This window comes from Macaca thibetana, chromosome 1, assembly GCF_024542745.1.
Source record: "Macaca thibetana thibetana isolate TM-01 chromosome 1, ASM2454274v1, whole genome shotgun sequence".
NCBI classification, from domain to species: domain Eukaryota; kingdom Metazoa; phylum Chordata; class Mammalia; order Primates; family Cercopithecidae; genus Macaca; species Macaca thibetana.
Genome location: NC_065578.1, coordinates 45,558,944 through 45,585,054, shown reverse-complemented (window position 1 = coordinate 45,585,054; position 26,111 = coordinate 45,558,944). Strand labels below are relative to the sequence as shown.

Genomic DNA, 26,111 nt, shown 5'->3' with positions numbered 1-26,111 from the left:
AATAATAACTACTTCATAAGGCTGTTGACAGAACAAAAAGAGATAACATATACATGGCACCTCAAAAAATGCCTAGTCTGTATAAACATGCCATAAATATTAGCAATATTATGGTCCTTATTACAGAGAGTAGACGCTGAGTCTCATCATATCTACTTCCAGCAGGCACTCAGGACTGCTTATCACGGCTCCAGATCCTACCTGGCAGGAGGGAAGCGACTGACATCCCCTCTGGCAAAAGTGAAGCATCGAAGGTTCGGACTGCAGGCCCGGGAGGCAGGGGATGGGGCTGCAGATTGGCCACCCTCAGACTGCAGTTCCCAGTGGGAGACGGCTTCATTCACAAAGTCCTTGGCACTCAGCTGCTCCAGCTTAGCACTTACATGATCCCAGGCAGCAAAGTTATTGACCAGTGCACCATACTTCTGCTCTGAGAGGAGACTGACACGGATTGATGGCCAAAGATCTCCAAACTGCACACTGTAAGTCATGTCAAAATACTGCAAAGCCAGTCGAACGGCAGGGAATTTGGGCTCTGTGGCAGCCTAAAAGAGAGAGGACAGGCTTATTGGTTTTCCCAGTCTTGCCTCTACCCCCTACTACCTGACCCCACCTCAGAGTCTAGGGGCAACTTGGATCCAGCTAGTGCCCACTCCTGCTTTTGCATCCTGCCTTCCTGCCAGAGAAGTGTGAGAGGGAACAGTAGCAGAGGGTGGGCCTTCCCATCTCAGGGTTGTCCAATAAAGATGTAACTCTCATGGTACTGTGCGGGGGTCATCAAGGAGGGGGACCTTGGAGTAAGAGGAACTTAGAAGAATGGGAGCTCAGGAGAGGACTCTTGAGGAAAGCCTGCAGATTAGGAGAAACTATGGAGGCTCTGGGAAGCTTTGAACTTAAAAGCAAAAGGCCCTTTTCTTCTGAACAGTCCTATTAGAAAGCACTTTCATGTCTTCTAGCTTATGTGAGCACTACAACTGATAGCTCAGTAAGATACAAAAAAAAATTAGTAACGTTTCAATGTGATGAAGAGATGCGGGTAACTTACCTAGCGTCATGCAGTGACCAGCACCATAATGCTTAGAATTAGAGGGTTGAGGGTCATGTTGGGAGAGTTCCCAGACCCCAGAAAGGTAGGATAAGGAGGGCACACAGAATCCTGAGGTGTGAACCAAAACAGGGACTTGTAGAATGACTGCTATGGGGGTAACAGGGGACAAGAGGACAAGAGCGAGGAGGCAGAGTAAAAGAGAAATGAAGACTTCAGATGAGGAGTCCACAAGTTGGTCCTAGTTGCTGCAGCTGGGATGCTTGTTATAGCTGGCAATCTTGTTACTATCTATGCCTTGCTCTGGCCTAGATTTTTGGTCTGGTCAGAACTTTTGCTCTGGCCTTCATTTCTTGTTATGGTGAGGACTCTCACTCTGACTGTGACTTTTGCCCCTGCTGGGACTCTTGCTCTGGCCTTGACCTTTGCCATGTTGGGGACTCTTGCTCCGGTTCCAACTTTTGCCATCATAGAATCTTGCTCTTGCCCTGACCTCTGCTAATTTGAGGACTCTCACCCTGGCGCTCATTTATGCTAAGCTGGGGACTCTCACTCTGGCCGTGACTTGTGTTTTGTTGAGGACTACTGCTCCGGCCCCAGCTTCTGCTAGGATAGGGACTCCTTTTCTGGCTTGGACTTCTGCTCAAATGATGGCTCTTGCTCCGGCTCCGACTTCTGTCATCACGAGGACTCGCTTTGGCTCCGGCTTTGGCTTTGGTGGGAACTCCTGCTCTCACTGTCACTACTCTGGCATTCCCTAATAATAGTCAAACTACAGCTGGGATTGGTGTTACAGCTGGAATCCTTGGATGAAGGCAAAGGGCAGCTGTAGGGAATCTGCAGGGGCTCTTTGCAAGGGCCTTGAGAGGCCACAGGGTAGATATGGAGGCCACAGGGGACAGTATCAGGGTAGGCCCGGACTCGGGGGACAATAGGTAAACTTCGAGGATCAAAGGGTGTTCTCAAAGGGATAAAAGAATAGATGTGGGTAGAACAAGGAGGCATCACAGGCTGACGACGAGGTTGGGGTGGGCCCCTAGGAGTGGTATAGGTGTCACACCGAGGCACAATGGGAGGGGGGCCTTTCGAATGATTGAGGGAGCCAGACAGTGGGCAGGGATGGGGGGTGGAGGGAACCACAGAGTATATATGGGTATTGCAGGGGGGCCCTATGGAGGGCCCATGGGGGCTGCTCTGAGCATAACTATTGGGCGAGACAGGATCACAAGGAAGGCTGAGGGGAAGAGAAGTGGGGATAACCGTTTTGAGGGTTCTACAGACCACAGTCGGTAAGGCAGTCCCTGGGGGAAGTTCTTTGGGGCTGGAATTTGAAGGAGTTGTGATGTATGGCTCCATACAAGAAGGACCAGAGAGGCAGGAGGGAGTTGGGGGAGAGGTGCGGGCCTTAGTGGGCTTGGGCTGGCTAGAAGGGGTGTGCTGGGGAGTATTGACTAGGGAGAGACATTTGTGGGGAGTATGTGACTGTCTTAACTCTGGGGACTTAGGGGACTCCGGTTGGGGGGAAACTGGGGTGGGAAGAGGGGGTTCATTATAGCTTCTGCGGGGAAGTGACTGGGGTGGAGATATAAACTGGTTGCCCAGGGGTGAAGGGAAGGAAAGGACAGAATGAGGACCATGGGGACGAGATGGTTCCTGGGAACAAGGGGGACCATTTGTGGTGCCCGGAGTTAGGATGAGGTAAGAGTTCCCACTTGGCTCCCAGGAGAGAAGGGACTCAAAGCAAGCCTTCCTGGGAGCCTGGGACTGGGGTGACCAAGCAGAATCAGTACTCCTGGGGTGCAGGCGGATGGCATAGCAAGGACTTCCAGGGGTAGGCATGTAGGCCTCTGAAGAAAGATGGGAGTAATGATAAGAGCCGTCCTGAGGTGACCTGGGAAAGCCAGGCCTACCTGCCTGAGAAGAGAGTGGGGAGCCACAACAATTTTTCTCAAGGGGCAGGTCAAGCTGTGGTTTGGGTTCACAAGAGTCTAGAGGCCTAAGGCTGCCACAGTAAAAGCTGCCAGTAGGTGGGGAAGGTGCTGGGGAGAGAAGGGGGTCATTATAACTTCTCCCTGAGGACCAGTGAGAGGGCAGAGAGATCATCAGCCCAGTTTCCAAAACTCTGTGAGAAGGGGTTGAGGAGTCCATAGGACTAGTTTCCACTGGCCGGGGAGCAAGAGGAGGTGAAATCGTGAGGCAAGTTCCCGGGGTCCTATGTGTAGGAGGAGGTGAAATCATGGGTCCAGTTTCCAAGGGTACATGAGTGAGCTGAGGGGAGGTCACTGGGCTCGTTCCCGGGGACTGATGAGCAAGGGGAAAGGAGGTTGCCGGGCTGGTTCCAAAAGCTGAAGGGCATCTGCTGGAGTAACAGCGATTAGTGCGCTGGTCAAAGTACGCGCCTTGAACACAGGCACGCCGCATTCTCGAGGGACTCATCCAGCTGCAGTAAGGGGTCCGCTGACAGAGAGGGGATGACCCCGGAATGCTGAACTGCTCAAAATAAGGGCTGGAGAGTGGGGAACCCGAGTGGCAGGGCTCGCGGCAGTAGGTCCTTTCCGGGAGTGGGGAAGAGGACTCAAAAGAACATCTCCCTGACTGCAAGGAAGGTTGTGCGGGTGGAAGAGATGGTGGAGGCCGCGAGGGCATCGGCTGGGGTGGGTAGGGGGGCGTGCCAGTCATAGAAGAAATTCCAGGGCTTCCAGGGAGGCAAGAAAAAGGGTCTCTGGAGAAGCAGGGAGATTCCAGAGGATGAGAGGATTCGTTGCACCTTTTGCCAGGGTTTGGGCCGGCAGTACGGGCAGGGTCGTCGCTGTAACCTTTCCCGGTCGCCAGAGGCAGTTCCAGGTTGAGGAAGGGGCTGAATCCTTTCCTGCAAGGCGGCGGAGACCCAGGAGTGCAGGGAAGGTCGCTATGGTATTTTCCGAGGGGTGAGGGCGAACGGGCTGGAAAATCAATGAGGAAAGGAGGAGAAGTCATGTGGGGGAAGAATGGGCAAGGGAAAAGGGGAGGGGAGGGAGGGAAGTAAAAGGGGTAGTGGGGGACAGAAAGGTATGTGGACACAGCTGAGGAACAAGAGACCGTGACATCACTAAAAGAATGAAGGCGAAGGTGATGACGCAACTTAGAGGGGCGGAGTCAGGAGACTGCAGACGTAACAAGTGGAAGAAACAAACGCTCGGGACAGAAAGAGTGAGGATTGAGGCGGTGACGGAACAGACTGAGAGGGAGGTGCCTCCGGATGCTCAGATAAGTACTTGGGAAAGACGCGTAGGCGTTCTAGAGGGCCGGGAAATGGAAGGACTGGAGAACTTTCCACCCTCACTTTTCCCTCCTGCGCCCCCAGCTGGACCTTACCCATTTTTTCTTATGTCGATGTCTCCGCGGGACCGTCGCGAAGTCCACACGCTTCAGCAGCTCCCGGACACCCCTCAGTGTCAGCGCAGCCATGTCGGCGTGCGCCACTGGGTAATTCCGACCGGAACCGCAGCGGGAGACTCGCGTGTTCCGGGGAGGTGGTGAGCGCCACCCGGCGGGACACTAGCGAAAAAAGGGGAAGGAAATACTTCCGACGTTCTCCCAGGACTCCGCGCGCCTCTAGAGACTCCGCCCCGCCAGGGATCCCCTGAAGGCTGCTGGAAAAAGAGCAACCTGGCACCCGGAATGATGACTCTTCCTGGATGCTTGGAGCAGTGCGAGGGACTCCAAAGAAGCCCCTAGCCCACTTAGGGGATCAGGGAGGATTAGGAGCTGGTGGTTGAGTACCGAAAGAGTTAGCTAGGCGAAAAGGGAAGGGAAGGGCCTCCTAGACCGAAATTGCATGGAGGAAGATCCTTAGGTAGAGGAAAATGAGACCAGACTTGTAGGCAGAAGATTTGCAGTGAAACGAATGAAGCTTAAGTTTCAGGACCTATCATTTGCACGCCCCCTTTCAAGGAACTATATACCTAATTTGTATTATTATTATTTTTTTCTTGAGACGGAGTCTCCCTCTGTCGCCCAGGCTGGAGTGCAGTGGCACGATCACAGCTCTCTGCAACCCTTGCCTCCTCGGTTCAAGCGATTCTCCTGCTTCAGCCTCCCAAGGAGCTGGGATTACAGGTGTGCACCACCACACCCGCTAATTTTTGTATTTTTAGTAGAGATGGAGTTTCACCATGTTGGCCAGGCTGGTCCCGAACTCCTGTCCTCAAGTGATCCACCTGCCTTGGCCTCCCAAAGTGCTGGGATTACAGGCGTAAGCCACAGTGCCCGGCCAAGTTTTGTATTTTTTTTTTATTTTAACTATGCCTTCTCAAATTCTGGAAGCGTTAGGCCCCACAACATTTGACATCACTGAATCCAGTGGAGAGGAGGGACATGATCAGAAACTGTGTTTTTAAATGATCATTCAACAGCCAATTATCAGGGTGGGTAGGAGTGAGAGAGGGAGATCAAAAGGCAGGGAGATTGGCTGGGATTACAGACATTGTTACCAGAGAGAGGGTTCTTGGATCTCTCACAAGAAAGAATTCAGGGCGAGTACGCAATGCAAAGTGAGAGCAAGTTTATTAAAGTAAAAGAATGAAAGAATGGATGTTCCATAGATAGAGCAGCCCCAAAGGGCTGCTGGTTGCCCCATTTTTATGGTTATTTCTTGATGGTACCCTAAACAAGGGGTTATTCACACCTCCTCTTTTTAAGAGGAAGTCTCGCTCTGATGCCTAGGCTGGAGTGCAGTGGCTTGATGTGATCTCGGCTCACTGCAAGCTCCGCCTCCCCGGTTCAGGCCATTCTCCTACCTTAGCCTCCCAGTAGCTGGGACTACAGGCGCCCGCCACCTCGCCCAGCTAATTTTTTGTATTTTTGGTAGAGACAGGGTTTCACCCTGTTAGCCAGGAGGGTCTCGATCTCCTGACCTCGTGATCTACCCGCCTGGGCCTCACCAAAGTGCTGGGATTACAGATGTGAGCCACCATGCCTGACTGCCTCCTTTTTTTAGACCACATAGGGTAACTTCCTAACCTTGCCATATAAACTGTCGTGGCGCTGGTGGGAGTGCAGCCATGAGGATGACCAGAGGTTACTCTCGTAGCCATTTTGGTTTTGGTGGGTTTTGGCGGACTCTTACTGCAACCGGTTGTATCAGCAAGGTCTTTATGAGCTGTATTTTGTGCTGACCTGTCTCAAACTGTGGCTTAGAATGTCTTAACCGTCTGGGAGTGCAGCCCAATGGGTTTCAGCTAAGGGAGGAGACCACCCCTCATATCATCTTATGCCCAATTTCTGCCTCCAAAGAAAGAAGTAAAAACTAAAAGGCAGAAATGAAAGCCACAGGCAGACAGCCGGGCGCCGCACCCTGGGCCTGGTAGTTAGAGATCTAACCCTGACCTAATCGGTTATGTTATCTATAGATTATAGTCATTGTATAGAAATGCACTATGAAAATCCCTATCTTGTTTTGTTCCAATCTAATTACCGGTGCATGCAGCCCCCAGTCAAGTACTCCCTGCTTGCTCCATCAATCACAACACTCTCACATGCACCCCCTTAGAGTTGTGAGCCCTTAAAAGGGAGAGGAATTGCTCACTCGGGGGGCTCGGCTCTTGAGAGTGAAGTCTTGCCGATGCCCCTGGCCAAATAAACCCCTTCCTTCTTTAACTCGGTGTCTGAGGAGTTTTGTCTGCGGCTCGTCCTGCTACATTTCTGTGTTCCCTAACCGGGGGGCGAGGTGAATGGTGGATGGTTGAGGCAGCTCCTTAGGCGGCTTAAGCCTGCCCTGTGGATCATCCCTGCCGGGGACTCGGACCAGCCCAAGTGACGCGGATCCTGAAAGCGCTGCTGGGTAGGCATTTGCCCCGGTGGGACGCCTCACCAGAGCAGTGTGTGGCAGGCCCCCGTGGAGGATCAACGCAGTGGCTGAACACTGGGAATGAACGAGCACTTGGAGTCTGGACATCTAAAACTTGGTAAGACTAGTCTTTGAAACTTGCCCACTCCATTTGAGTGGAAGCGTGGCCTGATCCCCCATGGTGTGCCTTTATCGGCACTTTGGTTTTGGTTTGGGTTTTGATTTGGTTTGAATTGCTTGACAGGACCGGTCTTGGGAACTTGCCCACTCCAGTTGAGTGGAAGCGTGGCCTGATCACCCACGGCGTGCCTTTATCAGCACTTTGGTTTTGACTTGGTTTGAATTGCTTGACAGGATTGGTCTTGGGAACTTGCCTACTCCATTTGAGTGGAAGCGTGGCCTGATCACCCACAGTGTGCCTGTACCAGCACTTTGGTTTTTGTTTTTGACTTGACTTGGATTGCTTGGTACTTTGGTTTTGACCTGGCTTGGATTTCTGGATACTCTGATTTTGGTTTTGATCTTGGTTTGGTGTAAACTACAAAAGTGTGTGTGTGTGCCCTTTTTACCCGTTCTTCGTTTTGTGGTGTGCATGTGGTGTAAGCATGGTGTTTTGTCTAGAGGAAACATGGGTGAGGCACAAAGTAAGCCCATCCCACTAGGAACTATGTTGAAAAATTTCAAAAAAAGGATTTAAGGGAGACTATGGAGTACTATGACACCAGGAAAACTTAAAACTTTGTGTAAGATAGACTGGCCAGCATTAGAGGTAGCTTGGCCATTAGAAGGAAGCCTGGGCAGGTCCCTTGTTTCAAAGGTGTAGCACAAGGTAACATGTAAGCCAGGGAACCCAGACCAGTTCCTGTACGTAGACACTTGGTTATAGTTGGTTTTAGACCCCCGCTCCCAACACACAGTAGTTGAGAGAACAGCAGCATAAGCAGCTGGCAGAGGCAAGGAAAGACCAGCAGAGAGAGAGAAAGGAAAGAGACAGAGAGGAAAAGAGGCAAAGAGAGAGAGAGGAAGAGACGGAGAGGAAGAGACAAAGAGGGAGTCAAGGAGAGAGAGAGAGAGAAAGACAGAGGCAGAGAGAGAGAGGAAAAGACAGAGGCAAAAAGAAAGTCAAAGAGAGAGAGACAAAGTCAAAGAGAGAAAGAGAATATATAAGTAGTTAAAAAAAAAAAAGTGTACCCTATTCCTTTAAAAGCCATCATACCAATTCTAATTTGGACAAAACAAGGTCTTATTAATAGCAAAGGATAATTAAAATCCCAAACTTACAAGGTTTTCAACAAAAGTAAAGTTTGCTAAAAGTTAACAGTGTAACATGTATTATAGTAACTTCTATTCTTATGGCCTTAGACAGTCTAGTCCACAAACATAAAAAAAGGTTTGCTTTGGAAAAGAATGGTTATCATCTTCGGAAAAAAAGGGGGGAGAAGGGGGGGGCGGAATTTATATAAAAAGAGTGTTATATGGTAAATTCTTGCCCTGAAATAAATTAACTGGTTGTTTAAAGAAAGAAGTGTTTGTAATAAGTCAGAAAGTTAAGGTATGTGGAAAAATTGCCTGTAAAAGTTGTGACAGAAAAAAAAAGGTTATAAAAAAAGTGTTAAAAAAGGAATTTATACAAAAAAATGTATAATTTAAAAGTAACTAGGCCTCCTGAATGTAAAACTATTGAAAAAAAAAAAAAAAAAAAAACAGTTTATGTGCAAGGTGTATAAGAAAAGCAAAATATATCTGTGGTAAAAGGATTATAAGGAGGCATAAGAATGTACATTTTTACCTACATTAAAAAGTTTTTAAAAATTATTGTTTTGAAGGTTTAAGCAAGTTTTAAAACATTAATTGTAAAGAACATTCTGTGTGTAAACATATTAGCTAAAGTTAAAGAAGTATCATCCAGTTTTTCTGTGAACTGGACATTAAAGTAAAAGCATAACAAGTTTTTCTTAAAGCACCAACCTGCTCTTTAGCAAAAATTATAAAAGGTTAAAAAGAGTCTATGAAATCTTACCTTATGGTCAAACATTAAAAATTAAATAAATATGTCTACAAGGTTTTATTAAAATTAGGTTTAACATTAATAACACGCTAATATAAAGATAACATTTAGCTTATCTGGTATAAAAATCATACGAGAAGCATTGTTAAATGTAAAATGGTATTTGGCTTTCTTTGGTTTAAAAACCAATAAAAAATAGGAGCTAAAGGAAATTTATCAGTAAAAAGGCACTAAGGACTATAAAGTCCACTGCCAAGGTCCCCACATTTAAAACAAAAGGTCAATTTCTTAAAAATTATATACTTGGTTTATCTTCCACTTTCTCAAAAAAAAAAAAAAAAAAAAAAAGTCTTTTAGCACACGTGCCACCCCTAGAATTTCCAGTAAACCAGCACCAGCCTGAAGATCATGTTCTCATCGAAAGGTGGAAAGAAGAAAAACTCGAGCCAGCCTGAAAAGGACCCTACCTTGTGCTGCTAACCACCAAAACTGCTGTTTGTACAGCAAAAAAGGATGGACTCATCACACCTGAGTCAAGAAAGCGCCACCCCCTCCAGAGTCGTGGGCCGTAGTCCCAGGGTAAAACCCTACCAAACTAAAGCTAAGAAAAATTTAACTCTTTTCATCTATTCTATTACTGTTTCTTCTTTCCTCGTTCTATTGCTGACCATCTAGTTATTAATATAACCAAGTCAATTTTGCCTCAAACTATTGCATTTAATGCTTGCCTTGTTATACCCTTTGAGGACTTGCCAAGTCAAAGACAGCTTTCTACTTCAGAAAAGTACCTCTGTCCCTCCTGACTCTCCTCAGACTAGACATTAGTAAACTAGGACCATTTAATCCAGGGACATCTCGATAAAGACCCCAGTGCTAACCAGGAGTCTTGCCCCCTGATGTAGAGCTTTCATGCCATAGTTGGTCCCACATTCTGTGGACCACTAAAGAGCAAGGATGGACTGCCCCAACCAGTTTTTGTAATTTTCCTAAAACCATACATTCATTTTACTAGAGGATCATAGAAGTTAAAGACCTAAAACAAACTTTAGCAATTAAGACAGGATACCAAGATGGAAATGCCTGGATAAATTGGATCAAATATTCCATCTGCACGTTAAACAAAAGCAATTGTTATGCTTGTGCACATGGCAGGCCAGAGGTCCAGATTGTCCCCCTTCCACTAAGGTGGTCCTGCAGTTGACCAGGCGTAGGCTGCATGGTAGCTCTTTTCCAGGATTCTACAGCCTGGAGTAATAAGTCATGCCAAACTCTCTCTCTGCTATATCCCTAAGTCCAGCACCCTGCGGTTCAGCCCCCGAGGGCCATCCAGCTTCCATCTCCCAACACTAAGTTCACTTCATGTCTGTCACAGCAGGAAGGAAACTTAACATTCCTTACGAATTTTCAAGAGCTTATCAATCAGTCAGCCCTTGTTCATCCCTGAGCAATGCGTGGTGGTATTGTGGTGGACCTTTACTGGACACTCTGCTGAATAACTGGAGTGGCACTTGTACTTAAGCCCAATTGGCTATCCCTTTCACCCTGGCATTTCATCAACCAGAAGGAAAAAAAATAAGACATCATAAAGCGAGAGAAGCCCCTTATGGGTCTTTCGACTCTCATGTCTATTTAGATGCAATTGGAGTCCCACAAGGAATGCTAGATCAATTTAAAGCTTGAAATCAAATAGCTGCAGGATTTGAGTCAATATTTCAGTAGATGACAGTTAATAAAAATGTAGATTAGATAAACTACATCTGTTACAACCAACAGCAACGAGCTTTTCATGAGTTAAAAAGAAAAACTCATGTCGGACCCAGCCCTGAGGCTACCTGACCTGACAAAACTCTTTACACTGTACGTGTCAGAAAAAGAAAAAATGGCAATTGGAGTTTTAACCCAGACTGTGGGGCCCTGGCCAAGGCCAGTGGCCTAGCTCTCAAAACAACGAGACAAGGTTTCCAAAGGCTGGCCCCCAGGTCTAACGGCCCTAGCAGCAAAGGCCCTGTTAGCACAAGAAGCAGATAAACTAACCCTTAGGCAAAACCTGAATATAAAGGCCCCCCGTGCTGTGGTAACTTTAATAAATACCAAAGGATATCATTGGTTAACAAATGCTAGATTAACCAAGTACCAAAGCTTGCTATGTGAAAATCCCCACATAACCATTGAAGTTTGCAACATGCTAAACCCCGCCACCTTGCTCCCAGTATCAGAGAGCCCAGTTAAACATAACTGTGTAGAGGTGTTGGACTCAGTTTATTCTAGCAGGCCCAACCTCCGAGACGTCCTTGAACATCAGTAGACTGTGAGCAGTACGTGGACGGGAGCAGCTTCGCCAACCCCTGCAAAGTGACTCTGAAGAAGACGACAAGCCCTGCTCCTGTGACACCCGGAAGCTGACTGGTTTACGCACAGCTGAAACATGAGGAAACTCATCGCAGGACTCATTTTCCTTAAAATTTGAACTTGTACAGTAAGGACTTCAACTGACCTTCCTCAGACTGAGGACTGTTCCCAGTGTATACATCAAGTCACTGAGGTAGGACAAAAGGTTGCTACGGTCCTATTATTTTATGGTTATTATAAGTGTACTGGAACTCTAAAAAGAACTTGTTTGTATAATGTTATTCTATATGAGGTATGTAGCCCAGGAAATGACCAACCTGATGTGTATTATGACCCATCTGAGCCTCCCATGACCACAGTTTTTAAAATAAGATTAAGGACTGAGGACTGGAGGGGGCTCATAAACGATACGAGTAAAGTGTTAGCCAAAACAGAAGAAAAAGGGGTGCCCAAACAAGTCACCTTAAAATTTGATGCCTGTGCTGTCATTAATAATAATAAGTTAGGAATAAGGTGTGATTATCTTAATTAGAAAAGAAGCTATATGGCAGAAAATAAGTACATTTGTCATAAATTAGGAGTGTGTGGAAATAAATGTAAATACTGGTCTTGTGTCATTTAGGCCACTTGGATTAAAAAAAAGCAAAAAAAAGGATCCAGTCCACCTTCAGAAAGGAACAAATGGCCCTTCCTGTACTAAGGGACAATGTAACCCTTAGAGCTAGTAATAACCAATCCCCTTGATCCTCACTGGAAAAAAGAGGAGCGTGTGACCTTAGGAATCGATGGGGCCGAACTGGATCCTGGAGTAAGTATCTTGGTTCGAAGAGAAGTTTACAAACGCTCTCCTGAGCCAGTGTTTCAAACTTTCTATGATGAACTAAATGTGCCAGTACCACAAATTCCAGGAAAAACAAGAAATTTGTTTTTGCAATTAGCCGAGCATGTAGCACAGTCTCTCAATGTCACTTCATGTTATGTGGAGGAACTGTAATAGGAGATCAATGGCCATAGGAAGCCCGAGAATTAGTACCTACAGACCCAGTTCCTGATGAATTCCCGGCTCAAAAGAATCACCCTGATAATTTCTAGGTACTAAAAACCTCAATTATTGGACAATATTGCATAGCTAGAGAAGGAAAAGAATTCACTCACCCCATAGGACGACTTAGTTGTCTGAGACAGAAACTGTATAAAGGTACCACAAAAACAGTCACTTGGTGGAGTTCAGATCACACAGAGAGAAATCCATTTAGTAAATTCCCAAAGTTGCAAACCATGTGGACCCACCCGGAGTCCCACCAGGACTGGACAGCCCCCACTGGATTATATGTGGGCGTAGAGCTTACACCAAATTACCTGACCAGTGGGCAGGTAGTTGTGTTATCGGCACTATTAAACCATCTTCCTACGGCCCATAAAAACAGGCGAACTCCTGCGCTTCCCTGTCTATGCTTCCCGCGAAAAGAGAAGCATAGCTATAAGAAAATGAAAAAATGATAAATGGTCCCCTGAGAGAATCATACAATATTATAAGCCTGCTACTTAGGCACAGGACGGCTCGTGGGGATACTGGACCCCCATTTACATGATCAATCGAATCATACGGTTACAAGCTGTCTTAAAAATAATCACTAGCCAGGCACGGTGGCTCACGCCTATAATCCCAGCACTTTGGGAGGCCAAGGCGGGTGGATCATGAGGTCAGGAGATCGAGACCATCCTGGCAAACACGGTGAAACCCCGTCTCTATTAAAAATACAAAAAAATTAGCCGGGCGTGGTGGTGGGCGCCTGTAGTCCCAGCTACTCGGGAGGCTGAGGCAGGAGAATGGCGTGAAACCAGGAGCCGGAACTTGCAGTGAGCTGAGATCTTGCCACTGAACTCCAGCCTGAGGACAGAGCGAGACTCCGTCTCAAAAAAAAAAAAAAAAAAAAAGAGAAAAATAATCACTAATAAAACCGGCAGAGCCTTGACTTATCTATTCTGGCCCGGCAAGAAACTCAGATGAGAAATGCTATCTATCAAAATAGATTAGCTCTCGACTACTTGCTAGCAGTGGAAGGAGAGAGCTGTAGGAAATTTAACCTTACACATAGATAATCAAGGGCAAGTAGTTGAAGACATGGTTAGAGATATGACAAAATTGGCACATGTGCCCATGCAAGTGTGGCACAGATTTGATCCTAGGGCCATGTTTAGAAAATGGTTCCCAGCGCTAGGAGGATTTAAAACTCTTATAATAGGAGTTATAATAGTAATAGGAACCTGCTTACTACTCCCTTGTTTGCTACCTGTACTTCTTCAAATGATAAAAAGCTTCATTGCTACCTTAGTTCACCAAAATGCTTCAGCACAAGTGTACTATATGAATCACTATCAATCTGTCTTGCAAGAAGACATGGGTAGTGAAAATGAAAGTGAGAACACCCACTAATAAAATGAGTGAGAGTCTCAAAATGGGGGAATAAGGGAGGAAACCACCCCTCATATCATCTTATGCCCAATTTTTGCCTCCAAAGAAAGAAGTAAAAACTAAAAGGCAGAAATGAAATCCACAGGCAGAAAGCCCGGTGCCGCACCCTGGACCTGATCGTTAAAGATCGACCCCTGACTTAATCGGTTATGTTATCTATAGATTACAGACATTGTATAGAAATGCACTGTGAAAATCCCTATCTTGTTTTGTTCCAATCTAATTACCGGTGCATTCAGCCCCCAGTCACGTACCCCCTGCTTGCTCCATCAATCACAACCCTCTCACGCGCACCCCCTTAGAGTTGTGAGCCCTTGAAAGGGACAGGAATTGCTTACTCGGGGAGCTTGGCTCTTGAGGGAGAAGTCTTGCCGATGCCCCCGGCCGAATAAACCCCTTCCTGCTTTAACTCAGTGTCTGAGGAGTTTTGTCTGCGGCTCATCCTGCTACACAGCCTCATTTTACCCAACTGCTATTTAAGATGGAGTTGTTCTGCTGGGCGCGGTGGCTCACACCTGTAATCCCAACACTTTGGGAGGCCGAGGTGGGTGGATCATGAGGTCAGGAGATTGAGAGCAGCCTGACCAACATGGTGAAACCGCGTCTCTACTAAAAATACAAAAATTAGGTGGCATGCACCTGTAATTTCAGCTACTCAGGAGGCTGAGGCAAAAGAGAATCGCTTGAACCCAGGAGGCGGAGGTTGCAGTGAACCGAGATCGAACCATTGCACTCCAGCCTCGGCGACAGAGTGAGACTCTGTCTCAAAAAAAAAAAAAAAAAAAAAAATTAGCTGGATGTGGTGGCACATGCCTGTAATCCCAGCTACTGGGATGACTGAGGCACAAGAATCCCTTGAATCCAGGAGGCGGTGGTTGCAGTGAGCCGAGATCGTGCCACTGCACTCCAGCCTGGCGACAAAGTGAGACTCCGTCTCCAAAAAAAAAAAAGAGTTGCTCTGGTTCACACGTCTCTGACAAAGTGAGCCACTGCTCCCAGCTGAAAGCTCTTTCTTATTTGGCATTTGAATGTGGAATTTTGGAATTTTCTTATTGGCAACAAATACTGTCAGTCATTTTCCTTGAAGTGACAGGCTCACTTTGTTCATTTTTCAAGAAAAAGGCTGGCTGTGTCGCTGTGGCTCATGCCTATAATCCTAGCACTTGGGAGGCCGAGGCGGGTGGATCACCTGAGGTCAGGAGTTCGAGACCAGCCAGGCCAAAGTGGTGAAACCCAGTCTCTACTAAAAATACAAAAATGAGTTGTGCATGGTGGCTCATGCCTGTAATCCCAGCTACTTGGGAGGCTGAGGCAGGAGAATAACTTGAACCCAGGAGGCAGAGGTTGCAGTGAGCTGAGATCATGCCACTGCACTCCAGACTGGGCAACAGAGTGAGACTCTGTCTCAAAAGAAAAAAAAAAGAAAAATTCTATTATATTAAAATATAATTGATTTTTTCTGTTGACCTTGTATCCTGAGACCTTCCTAAACTCAATTATTACTTTTGGTAACTTTTTGGAAATCTATTCAGGTTTTCTAAGCATATGGTCATGTCTTTTGTAAATAAAGACACTTTAACTTCTTTCTTTTCCATCTATTTACCTTTTTTTTTCTTTGCTTTATTCCACTGGCTAGGACTTCCAGTACACAGTTGAATGTAAGTGGTGATGGTAGACATCCTTGCCTTGTTCCCATTCTTAAGAAGAAAGCATTCAGTACTTCACCATTATATATGATATTAGCTGTAGTTTTGTGTGTGCGTGCACCTGCATGTGTATAGATGTCCTTTCTTAGGTTTAGAAAGTTTCCTTCTATTCCTAGTTTGCTGAGATTTAAAAAAATCATGATAGTTGTTGATTTTCCTTAAGTTTTTTTTTTGTTGTTGTTCTATTAAGATGATCATACAGTTTTACTCCCTTTTTTTTTTTTTTTTTTTTTTTTTTTTTTGGCAGAGTTTCGCTCTGTCACCAGTCTGGAGTGCAGTGGTGCCATCTTGGCTCACTGCAACCTCTGCCTCTTAGGTTCAAGCAATTCTTCTGCCTCAGCCTCCTGAGCAGCTGGTATCACGAGCAGCTGGTATCACAGGCATGCACCACCACGCCCGGCTAATTTTTGTATTTTTAGTAGAGATGGGGTTTCACCGTGTTGGCCAGGCTGGTCTCGAACTCCTGACCTCAGGTGATCTGTCCACCTCCTAAAGTGCTGTAATTAGGTCTGAGCCCCTGTGCCCAGCCAGTTTTACCTCTTTATTCCATTACTATGATGAATCATATTGGCTGACTTTTCAATATGAACCAACTTTGTATTCTTTAAAAAACACATTAATTCATGATACAAATACAGTATTTTTTTTTTTCTTTTAAACAGAGTCTTGCCCTGTCACCCAGGCTGCAGTGCAGTGGCACAATCTTAGCTCACTGCAACCCACGCCTCCCAGGTTCAAGCGATTCTTCTGCCTCAGCCTCCTGAGTAGCTGAGACTACAGGTACATGCCACCATACTCGGCTAATTTTTATATTTTTAGTAGAGACGGGGTTTCGCCATGTTGGCCAGGCTGGTGTTGAACTCCTGACCTCAGGTGATCCACCCACCTCGGCCTCCCAAAGTGCTGGGATTACAGGTGTGAGCCACTGTGCCCAGCCCAGCCGATGATACAGTATTCTTTTTAAATATTGTTGGTATTCTTGGGTCTGAGTTAATGAGTCGTATTGGCCTGCAGCTTTTTCTTCTTATAAAGTCTTTGTTTGATTCTGATATCATGGTAATGCTGGCCTCATGAAATGAATTTGGGTGGCGGGCACCTGTAGTCCTGTAGTCCCAGCTACTTGGGAGGCTGAGGCAGGAGAATGGCATGAACCCGGCAGGCAGAGCTTGCAGTGAGCTGAGATCATGCTGCTGCACTCCAGCCTGGGCAACAGAGTAAGACTCCGTCTCAAAAAAAAAAAAAAAGAATTTGGGAAATGTCCCTTCACTTCTGTTTTCTTTCTTTTTTCTTTTTCTTTTTCTTTTTTTTTTTTCTTTTTTTGAGATGGAGTTTCATTCTTGTTGCCCAGGCTGGAGTGCAATGTCATGATCTCGGCTCACTGCAACGTCCACCTCCCAGGTTCAAGCAATTCTCCTGCCTCAGCTTCCTGAGTAGCTAGGATTACAGGCACCCGCCACCGTACCTGGCTAATTTTTTTTTTCTTTTGTATTTTTAGTAGAGACGGGGTTTCACCATGTTGGTGAGGCTGGTGATTTTTATTGATATATAATAATTGTACATATTTTGGGAGTACATGTGATATTCTGATACACGTATACGATGTATAATGATCAGTTATGAAGAGATTGGGATATCCATCACCTCAGACACAAACATTTATCTTTGTGTTGGGATCATTATAATTCTTCTAAATATTTTAAAATATACACTAAATTATTTATAATTATAATTTCCCTACTTTACTATCAAATACTAGAATTTATTCCTTCTATCTAACCGTATTTTTGTACCCATTAGCCAACTTCTCAATTTCTTTTTTTTTTTTTTTTTTTGAGATGGAGTTTCATTCTTGTTGCCCAAGCTGGAGTGCAATGATGCATCTTGGCTCATCACAGCCTCCGCCTCCCGGGTTCAAGCAATTCTCCTGCCTCAGCCTCCCGAGTAGCTGGGATTACAGGCATGTGCCACCATGTCCGGCTAATTTTATATTTTGAGTAGAGACAAGATTTCTCCATGTTGGTCAGGCTGGTCTCGAACTCCTGACTTCAGGTGATCCGCCCACCCCAGCCTCCCAAAGTGCTGGGATTACAGGTATGAGCCACCATGCCTGGCTCAATTTCTTTAATTGATATAGGGCAGTGGTGATTTTATCCCTCCCTTAGGGGACATTTGGTAACATCTGGAGACATTTGGGGTTGTTACAACTGGGTGGTCATTCTGGCATCTAGCTGGTAGAGGCCAGGGATACTGCTCAGTACCCTACAATACTCAGGACAGCCCTCCCCCACAACAATTATCCAACCCAAATATCAACAGTGCTGAAGTTGAGAAACCCTAATATAGAGCTATTTGAACTTTCTAATTTTTCTTGCATTGGTTTTGACAATTTGAGTCTTTTTTTTTTTCTTTTTTTGAGACAGTCTTACTCTGTCACCCAGGTTGGAGTTCAGTGATGCAATCTCAGCTCACTGCAACCTCTGCCTCCCAGGTTCAAGAGATTCTTGGTGCCTCAGCCTCCTGAGTTGCTGGGATTACAGGCACGCACCACCACACCTGGCTAATTTTTGTATTTTTAGTAGAGGCGAGGTTTCACCATGTTGCCCAGGCTGATCTCTAACTTCCAACCACAGGTGATCCCCCTGCCTCAGCCTCCCAAAGTGCTGGAATTATAGGCATGAGCCACCATGCCTGGCCCCAATAATTTTAGTCTTTTAAAGAATGTGTCCATTTCATCTAAGGTATTGATTGTCTTCATATAAAGTGTTTCAAAATATTCCATTATTATCCTTTTAATGTTTATAGTATGGGGTGGCAAACTACAGCCACAAGCCAAATTCATCTTGCAGCCTGTTTTTGAAATACAAATACATAATTTTTATGGCTCCTTTACCACTGCAATAGAGTTAAGTAGTTGCTTCACAGATCATGTGTGACCCACAAAGCCAAACATGCTCCCTGAATCTTTACAGAAAAAGCTCGCTGACCTTTGGTTTATAGGATCCTTAGTGATGTCCCCTCTCTTATTACTGATATTGGCAATTTGTGTCTTCCCTCTTTTGTACCTTATTAGGCTAAAAGATGTTTATATATTTTATTGAACTTTTCAAAGGGCTAGCTTTTGGTTTTGTTGTTTTTCTCCGTTTATTTTATATGTCATTGATTTCCACTCATATTTATAGTTGATTTCTTTCTACCTTAGTTCTATTGTCAAACTAAATAAAAGAGATTATCCAAATATGATAAATTAATTCAGGAGTAAGCATTGCAATGTGGAATATGGTACCGTATTAACCTATGGGCATATGAGGAGGTTGGGAGCAAACCGCCCAAAATCTGGCTGTAAACTGGCCCCAAAACTGGGCATAAACAAAATCTCTGCAGCACTGTGACATGTCCATAATGGCCTTAACACCCAAGCTGGAAGGTTGTGGGTTTACGGTAATAAGGGCAAGGAACACCTGGCCCACCCAGGGCAGAAAACCGCTTAAAGGCATTCTTAAGCCACAAACAATAGCATGAGCGATCTGTGTCTTAAGAGCATGTTCCTGCTGCAGTTAACTAGCCCAACCTATTCATTTAATTCGGCCCATCCCTTCGTTTCCCATCAGGGATACTTTTAGTTAATTTACTATCTATAGAAACAATGCCAATGACTGGTTTGCTGTTAATAAATATGTGGGTAAATCTCTGTTTGGGGCTGTCAACTCTGAAGGCTGTGAGACCCCTGATTTCCCACTTCACACCTCTATATTTCTGTGTGTGTGTCTTTAATTCCTCTAGCATTGCTGGGTTAGGGTCTCCCCAACTGAGCTGGTCTCGGCATGAGGAGGTAAAGGAAAATAAGAGTTTTTTTTTTTTTTTTTTTTAATTTTTTTTAGACAGGGTCTCATGTGTTGCCCAGGCTGGGCACTTGCACAATCATGGCTCACTGCAGCCTCAACTTCCCAGGCTCAATCAATCCTCCTGCCTCAGCCTCCCAAGTAGCTGGGACTACTGGCACATGCCACCACCCCTGGCTAATTTTCATATTTTTTGTAGAGACAAGGTTTCACCATTGTGCCCAGGCTGGTCTCAAACTCCTGGGCTCAAGGGATCGCCTGCCTTGGCCACTCAAAGAGTTGGGATTACAGGTATCAGCCACTATGCCTGACCTGAAAAAAAAAAAAAGGGGGTGGGTTTTAAAGGAAAAGTTAGAATCGTTACATATAGTAAGTTGTTTTGGAACAATTATTGGTTGCTACAAGAATCAGTAACAAGGGTTAGTCAATAACAAGCATTAATCCAATCAATAACAAGCATCAGCCCAAGGTTGGACAGGCAGTTACTGGGCAGATGTTTTCAAAGAAGTATTTTGTGTAAGCTTGTGATGGCTTTTGTGCAAGGCTGTGGTTTAGATGCAGACAGGCAGGTGAGCCCCAAAACTGGGGCTTAGTCTGGGAGGGATCTTGGTTTTGCCAAGGAAAGAATTTAAGGGTGAGCTGGTGGTGTTAAACAGCACTTTTTTTTTTCGAGGCAGGGTCTCACTCTGCCACCCAGGCTAGAGTGCAGTAGTGCAATCCCAATTCACTGCAGTCTCAACCACCTGGGCTCAAACAATCTTCCCACCTAAGCTACCCAAATAGCTGGGACCACAGGTGCCCACCACCATGCCCAGCTAATTTTTGTATTTTTTGTAGAGACAAGATCTCATTATGTTGCCCAGGCTGGTCTCAAGCTCCTGAGCTCAAGCAATCTTCCTGCCTCAGCCTCCCCAAGTGCTGTTATTGGAGGCACGAGCCACTATGAGTGGTCAAACAGCAATTTTTATTGAACTGGAGCTACTCCTTGTAGAGCAGAGACAACTTATAGGCAGTGTGCTCAGAGCAGTTCTCGTCCTGTTGGCAACTGTATTTATAGCCACTTCCACCCACTTTTAATTACATGCAAATTAAGAAGCAGGCTAAAGCAAATTGAGGGGCAGGTTATTCCTAACTTTCTAGGAAAGGGGCAGTAATTTCCTGGTCATTGCCTAGCATCTGTAAACATGCCCCAGAGGAAGTATCTTATGCTAATGACCAATGAGGGTAGCTAGGGATGGCTTTTGTTGCCATCTGCTGGTTCCTGCCAGTTTCTTCATTTTATCCAAGTGGGACCTTGGGACCTGGAAATAATTTCTGCCAGTCCCCTACTTCATTCCCCCTCAGAGATTAGATACTCCTCCTTAATCTTAAAGGGGTGGCCGGGTGTGGTGGCTCAGGCCTGTAATCCCAGAACTTTGGGAGGCCAAAGCAGGTGGATCACTTGAGGCCAGGGGTTCGAGACCAGCCTGGCCATCATAATGAAACCCCATCTGTATTAAAAATACAAAAATTAGCTGGGCGTGGTGGCACAGACCTGTGGTCCCGGCTACTCAGGAGGCTGAGGCAGGAGAATCACTTGAACTCGGGAGGAGGTTGCAGTGAGCCAGTATAGCACCACTGCACTCCAGCCTGGGGGACAGAGTGAGACTCTCTTAGAAAAAAAAAAAAAAACTTAAATGGGCTGCAGAAGGGCAGAGGGCCATCTTCTGTAGCTGTTTTCTGCTAATTTTATGGTCATAGGCCCTGCCTAGCGTTGGAGGAGTGACAATCTCTGGATACCTAATCTGATGGGTCTAATAGCAGCTTGTTTTTGTTTTCTAGGTCAGAAGAAGGGATGGGTTAGAAGCCTTGTGCCAGCATTGTTTTCATGTGGAATTACTGTAGTCTAGAAGACACAAAAGTTACTAGGAGGTTAAACAAGGAAGGGTCAAAAATTAGTGATAATAGAATTGCATTAAAAGTCTTAGGAAAGGTAAAAAAAACAAACAGGTGAGAATAACACGTATAGTTTAATACTGCACATACTCTGCCTTGTAATATTATTTATTTTTGTGTTTGTGAAATAACAACTTTAAGTCTTATAAGAGTTCACAAGTGTAGGTCATGATGTCCTCCTTTTACACCTACAGGGACTCATAAGAAACAGGTTTAATATAGGACAGGTGTACCCAGCTAGTGATTTGCTGAAGTTTAACAGTAGTTGGGGGTACTTAACAATACCTATTAAAGGCTCTTTTATTTTGGTTGTAATTGATTCTCGGGGTGGGGGGACAGAGTGAGACTCTGTCTCAAAAAAAAAAATTACGCACCCAGCCTATATCTTTCTTTATATCTCTTTCCCCTACTTATTGGTTTCTTTTTTATTTTTTAATTTTTTGAGACAAGGTTTCACTCTGTGAAACCCACGGCGCCCGGCCAATCCTGCTCCAGTTTAAGATTTTAAGCCACACAAAAATCACACCCACAAATATTTATTTATATGTATTTAACTTTTTTACTTGTGATATTCTAAAGGAAGAATAAAAGATGAAACAAGTAGGGCGTTCACTAGGACTCAAGTGCTGCGTGCATATGTGAGAAGGGGAGTTGTGAGAAGAGAGGCAGTAGTTTCAGGTCTTGAAGGACCTTGTAAGCCATGACATTAAAGCTGCCAATTGATTACCTCCTTTTCTTTCCCCTATCTAGGTGGCCCACAAACTCTTTAACAACTTGAAATAAATGTGTGGACTTATTCACCCCAGCCTTCATCTTCTGGGCATCAGAATATTTCCTTATGGTTTTGGATATACCATTTGTTTCTTATTTGTGTAACTGTAAGTTCACATGAACCTCATGGATTTTGGCTTAGGCTGGTAGCTTCTATGTAATTCGCAGTGATTCCATCTTAATAAAAGTTCTGTGATCTGCAAACCTGCCCCCTGTCCTTTTTTTATAAATTGAGATTTTTTTTTTTTTTTTAATTTGAAATTTTCTTTTATTTTTGAGGAGGTGGGGAGCAGCAAGGGGGACAGGGTCTTACTTTGTTGGCCAGGCTGGAATGCAGTGGTGCGAATAGCTCATTGCAGCCTCCACCTCCTGGGCTCAAGTGATCCTCCCACCTCGGCCATCAAGTAGCTAGGACTATAGCATGCATCACCACTCCCAGCTAATTTAAAAAATATTTTGTAGGCCGGGCGCGGTGGCTCAAGCCTGTAATCCCAGCACTTTGGGAGGCCGAGACGGGCGGATCACGAGGTCAGGAGATCGAGACCATCCTGGCTAACCCGGTGAAACCCCGTCTCTACTAAAAAAATACAAAAAACTAGCCGGGCGAGGTGGCGGGCGCCTGTAGTCCCAGCTACTCGGGAGGCTGAGGCAGGAGAATGGCGTAAACCCGGGAGGCGGAGCTTGCAGTGAGCTGAGATCCGGCCACTGCACTCCAGCCTGGGCGACAGAGCAAGACTCTGTCTCAAAAAAATATATATATATATATTTTTTGTAGAGGCTGGGCGCGGTGGCTCACGCCTGTAATCCCAGCACTTTGGGAGGCTGAGGCGGGCGTATCATGAGATCAGGAGATCAAGACCATCCTGGCTAACATGGTGAAACCCCGTCTCTACTAAAAATACAAAAAATTAGCTGGGCGTGGTGGCAGTCGCCTGTGGTCCCAGCTACTCAGGAGGCTGAGGCAGGAGAGTGGCGTGAACCCAGGAGGCGGAGCTTGCAGTGAGTGGAGACTGCGCCACTGCACTCCAGCCTGGGCAACAGAGCAAGACTCTGTCCCCCCAAAAAAAATATTTTGTAGAGATGGCATCTCACTATGTCCAGGCTGGTCTTGAACTCGCCTTAAGCAATCCTCCTGCCTGAGCCTCCCAAAGTACTGGGGTTATAGGCATGAGCCACCACACGTGGACCACAATTTTTAAACACATTAGATGTACCCATCACCTATCAAGTATGTATGTCTTGATGAGGGCTGTGCCTGGCACAGTGGCTTATACCTGTAATCCCAACACTTTCAGAGGCTGAGGCAAGAGGATCTCTTGAAGCCAGGAGTTCAAGACCAGCCTAGGCAACATAGTGAGATCCTGTCTCTACAAAAATAAGTAGCTGGGTGTGATGGTGTTCTCCTGTAGTCCTAGCTACTTGGGAGGCTAAGATAGAAGGATTTCTTAAGCCCAAAGTTCAGGGGTTACATTGAGCTATGATCACTGGGTCTGGGACACATAGTTGAGACCCTGTATTTTTTAAAAAGAGAAAAAGCCAGGTGAGATGGCTCACAGCTGTAATCCTAGCACTTTGGGAGGCTGAGGTGGGAGGATTACTTGAGGCTGTGAGTTCTTGAGACCAGCCTGGGCAACATAGTGAGACTCTGCCTCTACAAAAAAAAAAATTATGTAAGAAACTTGGCCAGGTATGGTGGCTCATGCCTGTAATCCTAGCACTTTGGGTGGCCAAGGCGGGCAGATTGCCTGAGCTCAGGAGTTCGAGACCAGCCTGGGCAACACGGTGAAACCCCGTTTCTGCTAAAATACAAAAAAAGCCAGGTGTGGTGGCGTGCGTCTGTAGTCCCAGCTACTCGGGAGGCTGAGGCAGGAGAATTGCCTGAACCCGGGAGGTGGAGGTTGCAGTGAGCCGAGACCCCGCCACTGCACTCCAGCCTGGGCGACAGAGTGAGACTCCATCAATAAAAAAAAAAAAAAACTTTTCGCTTTGGGAGGCCGAGGCGAGGGGATCGCGAGGTCAGGAGATCGAGACCATCCTGGCTAACACGATGAAACCGTGTCTCTACTAAAAATACAAAAAAATTAGCTGGGCATGGTGGCAGGCTGAGAATGGCGTGAACCCAGGAGGCGGAGCTTGCAGTGAGCCGAGATTGCGTCACGGCACTCCAGCCTGGGCAACAGAGTGAGACTCCATCTCAAAAAAAAAAAAAGAAAAAAAGCCAGGCGAGGTGGTTCACAACCTGTAATCCCAGCACTTTGGGAGGCCGAGGCGAGGCAGGTGGATCACGTGAGGTCAGGAGTTTGAGACCAGCCTGGCCAACATGGCAAAACTTCTCTAAAATTCGGTGGGCTTGGTAGTGGGTGCCTGTATCCCAGCTACTCGGGAGGCTGAGGCATGAGAATGGCTTGAATCAGGGAGATGGAGGTTGCAGAAAGCTGAGATTGTGCTATTGCACTCCAGTCTGGGTGACAGAAGGAGACTCCATCTCAAAAAAATAAAAATTAAAAAAATAAAAAGAAATTTATTTTTTAAAAGACGGGCTTGGCCGGGCGCCATGACTCACGCCTATAATTCCAGCACTTTGGGAGGCTGAGGCGGGTGGATCACCTGAGGTTAGGAGTTTGAGATCAGCCTGGCTAACATGGTGAAACCCCGTCTCTACTAAAAATACAAAAAAACTAGCCAGGCGTAGTGGCGGGCACCTGTAATCCCAGCTACTCAGGAGGCTGAGGCAGGAGAATAGCTTGAACCTGGGAGGTGGAGGTTGCAGTGAGCCGAGATCGCACCACTGCACTCTAGCCTGGGTGACAAGAGTGAGACTCCGTCTCAAACAACAAAAAAAGAAAAGGTAAAAACCAGAACAAATGCTGTGGTGTTTAGGTATTGGTATGCACTAAAAAACAAAAACAAAAACAAAAACAAAAAAAACGGTCTCGCTCTACTGCCTAAGTTGGAGTGTAGTGGCACCATCATAGCTCACTGCAGCCTCAAACTGGGCTAAAGAGATCCTCCTGCCTCAGCTTCCCAGTAGCTAGGACTTACAGGTACATGCCACCATGCCCGGCTAATTTTTTAAAAAGGGAATGAGGGCCAGGTGTGGTGGTTCACTGCTGTAATCCCAGCACTTTGGGAGGCCAAGGCAGGTCGATCACTTAAGGTCAGGAGTTTGAGACCAGCCTGGCCAACATGATGTATCCCCATCTCTACTAAAAATACAATAATTAGCACTGGGCATGGTGGCTCACACCTGTAATCCCAGCATTTTGGGAGGCCAAGGCAGATGGATCACTTGAGGCCAAGAGCTCAAGACCAGCCGGGCCAACATGGTGAAACCCTGTCTCTACTAAAAATACAAAAATTAGCCAGGTGCAGTGGTACATGCCTGTAACCCCATCTACTCAGGAGGCTGAAGCAGGAGAATCACTTGAACCTGGCAGACAGAGGCTGCAGTGAGCCAAGATTGTGCCATCGCACTCCAGCCTGGGTGACAGTGAGTGAGACTCCATCTCTAAATAAATAAATAAATAAACAAACAAACAAAAATTAGCCAGCCTGTAGCCCTAGCTACTCAGGAGGCTGAGGCAGGAGAATCGCTTGAACCTGGGAGGCAGAGGCTGCAGTGAGCTGAGATTGTGCCACTGCACTCCAGCCTGGGTGACAGAACAAGACTCTGTCTCAAAAAGAATTGGAGTGTGTAGGGTTGTGGTGGAAGGGTATTGGAGTCTAAGCAAGATGAGAATAGGGCACCTGGAAAGGTGGTACTGGCAATGGGAGATTGGTTACATATAGGGAGGATTAATCCAATAGGTAAATATATTGCAGATTATGGGAGCTAGCAATCAGAGAATAGAGTTACAAATATGGAAAAGGTTTGGCTGGGCGCAGTGGCTCACGCCTGCAATCCCAGCTCTTTGGGAGGCAGAGGTGGGCAGATCACCTAAGGCCAGGAGTTCAAAACCAGCCTGGCCAACATGGCAAAACTAAATATACAAAAAAAAAACCAGCCTGGCATGGTGGCATGTGCCTGTAGTCCCAGCTACTTGGGAGGCCGTGGCAGGAGAATCACATGAATCCAGGAGGCAGAGGTTGCAGTAAGCTGAGACAGCACCACTGCACTCCAGCCTGGGCAACAAAGCAAGAATCCGTCTCAAAAAA

General features: G+C 46.0%; 2 protein-coding genes across 5 annotated transcripts in view; both read right to left on the bottom strand.

Moving 5' to 3' along the window:
• The window catches only part of LOC126961331 (fatty-acid amide hydrolase 1), a 61,789-nt gene extending 56,834 nt beyond the window's left edge, over positions 1-4,955 (bottom strand). For 3 of the 4 annotated variants that reach the window (XR_007728276.1, XM_050801569.1, XM_050801577.1), the window contains exons 1-2: positions 4,400-4,955; positions 202-545 (exon numbers count right to left, since the gene is read on the bottom strand). Coding sequence is in view for 3 of the 4 variants with exons in the window: in XM_050801569.1 (XP_050657526.1) it covers positions 202-545; positions 4,400-4,492 (437 nt within the window). In the remaining variant the exon portion in view is untranslated. Of the gene's footprint in view, positions 1-201; positions 546-3,812; positions 3,885-4,399 lie in introns of those variants that run through there. The other variant, XM_050801570.1, reaches the window with a different exon arrangement.
• Positions 1,047-4,382, bottom strand: LOC126961355 (sperm head and tail associated protein-like). The gene has a single exon (XM_050801620.1). It carries the CDS (start codon positions 4,019-4,021, stop codon positions 1,727-1,729), a length of 2,295 nt encoding a protein of 764 aa, XP_050657577.1. The 5' UTR covers positions 4,022-4,382; the 3' UTR covers positions 1,047-1,726.
• Positions 4,956-26,111: the final 21,156 nt, after the last annotated feature.

Excerpts from the sequence above, each read along its gene's own strand:
- LOC126961355 (XM_050801620.1), bottom strand. The coding sequence starts at position 4,021 with ATGACTTCTCCTCCTTTCCTCATTGATTTTCCAGCCCGTTCGCCCTCA.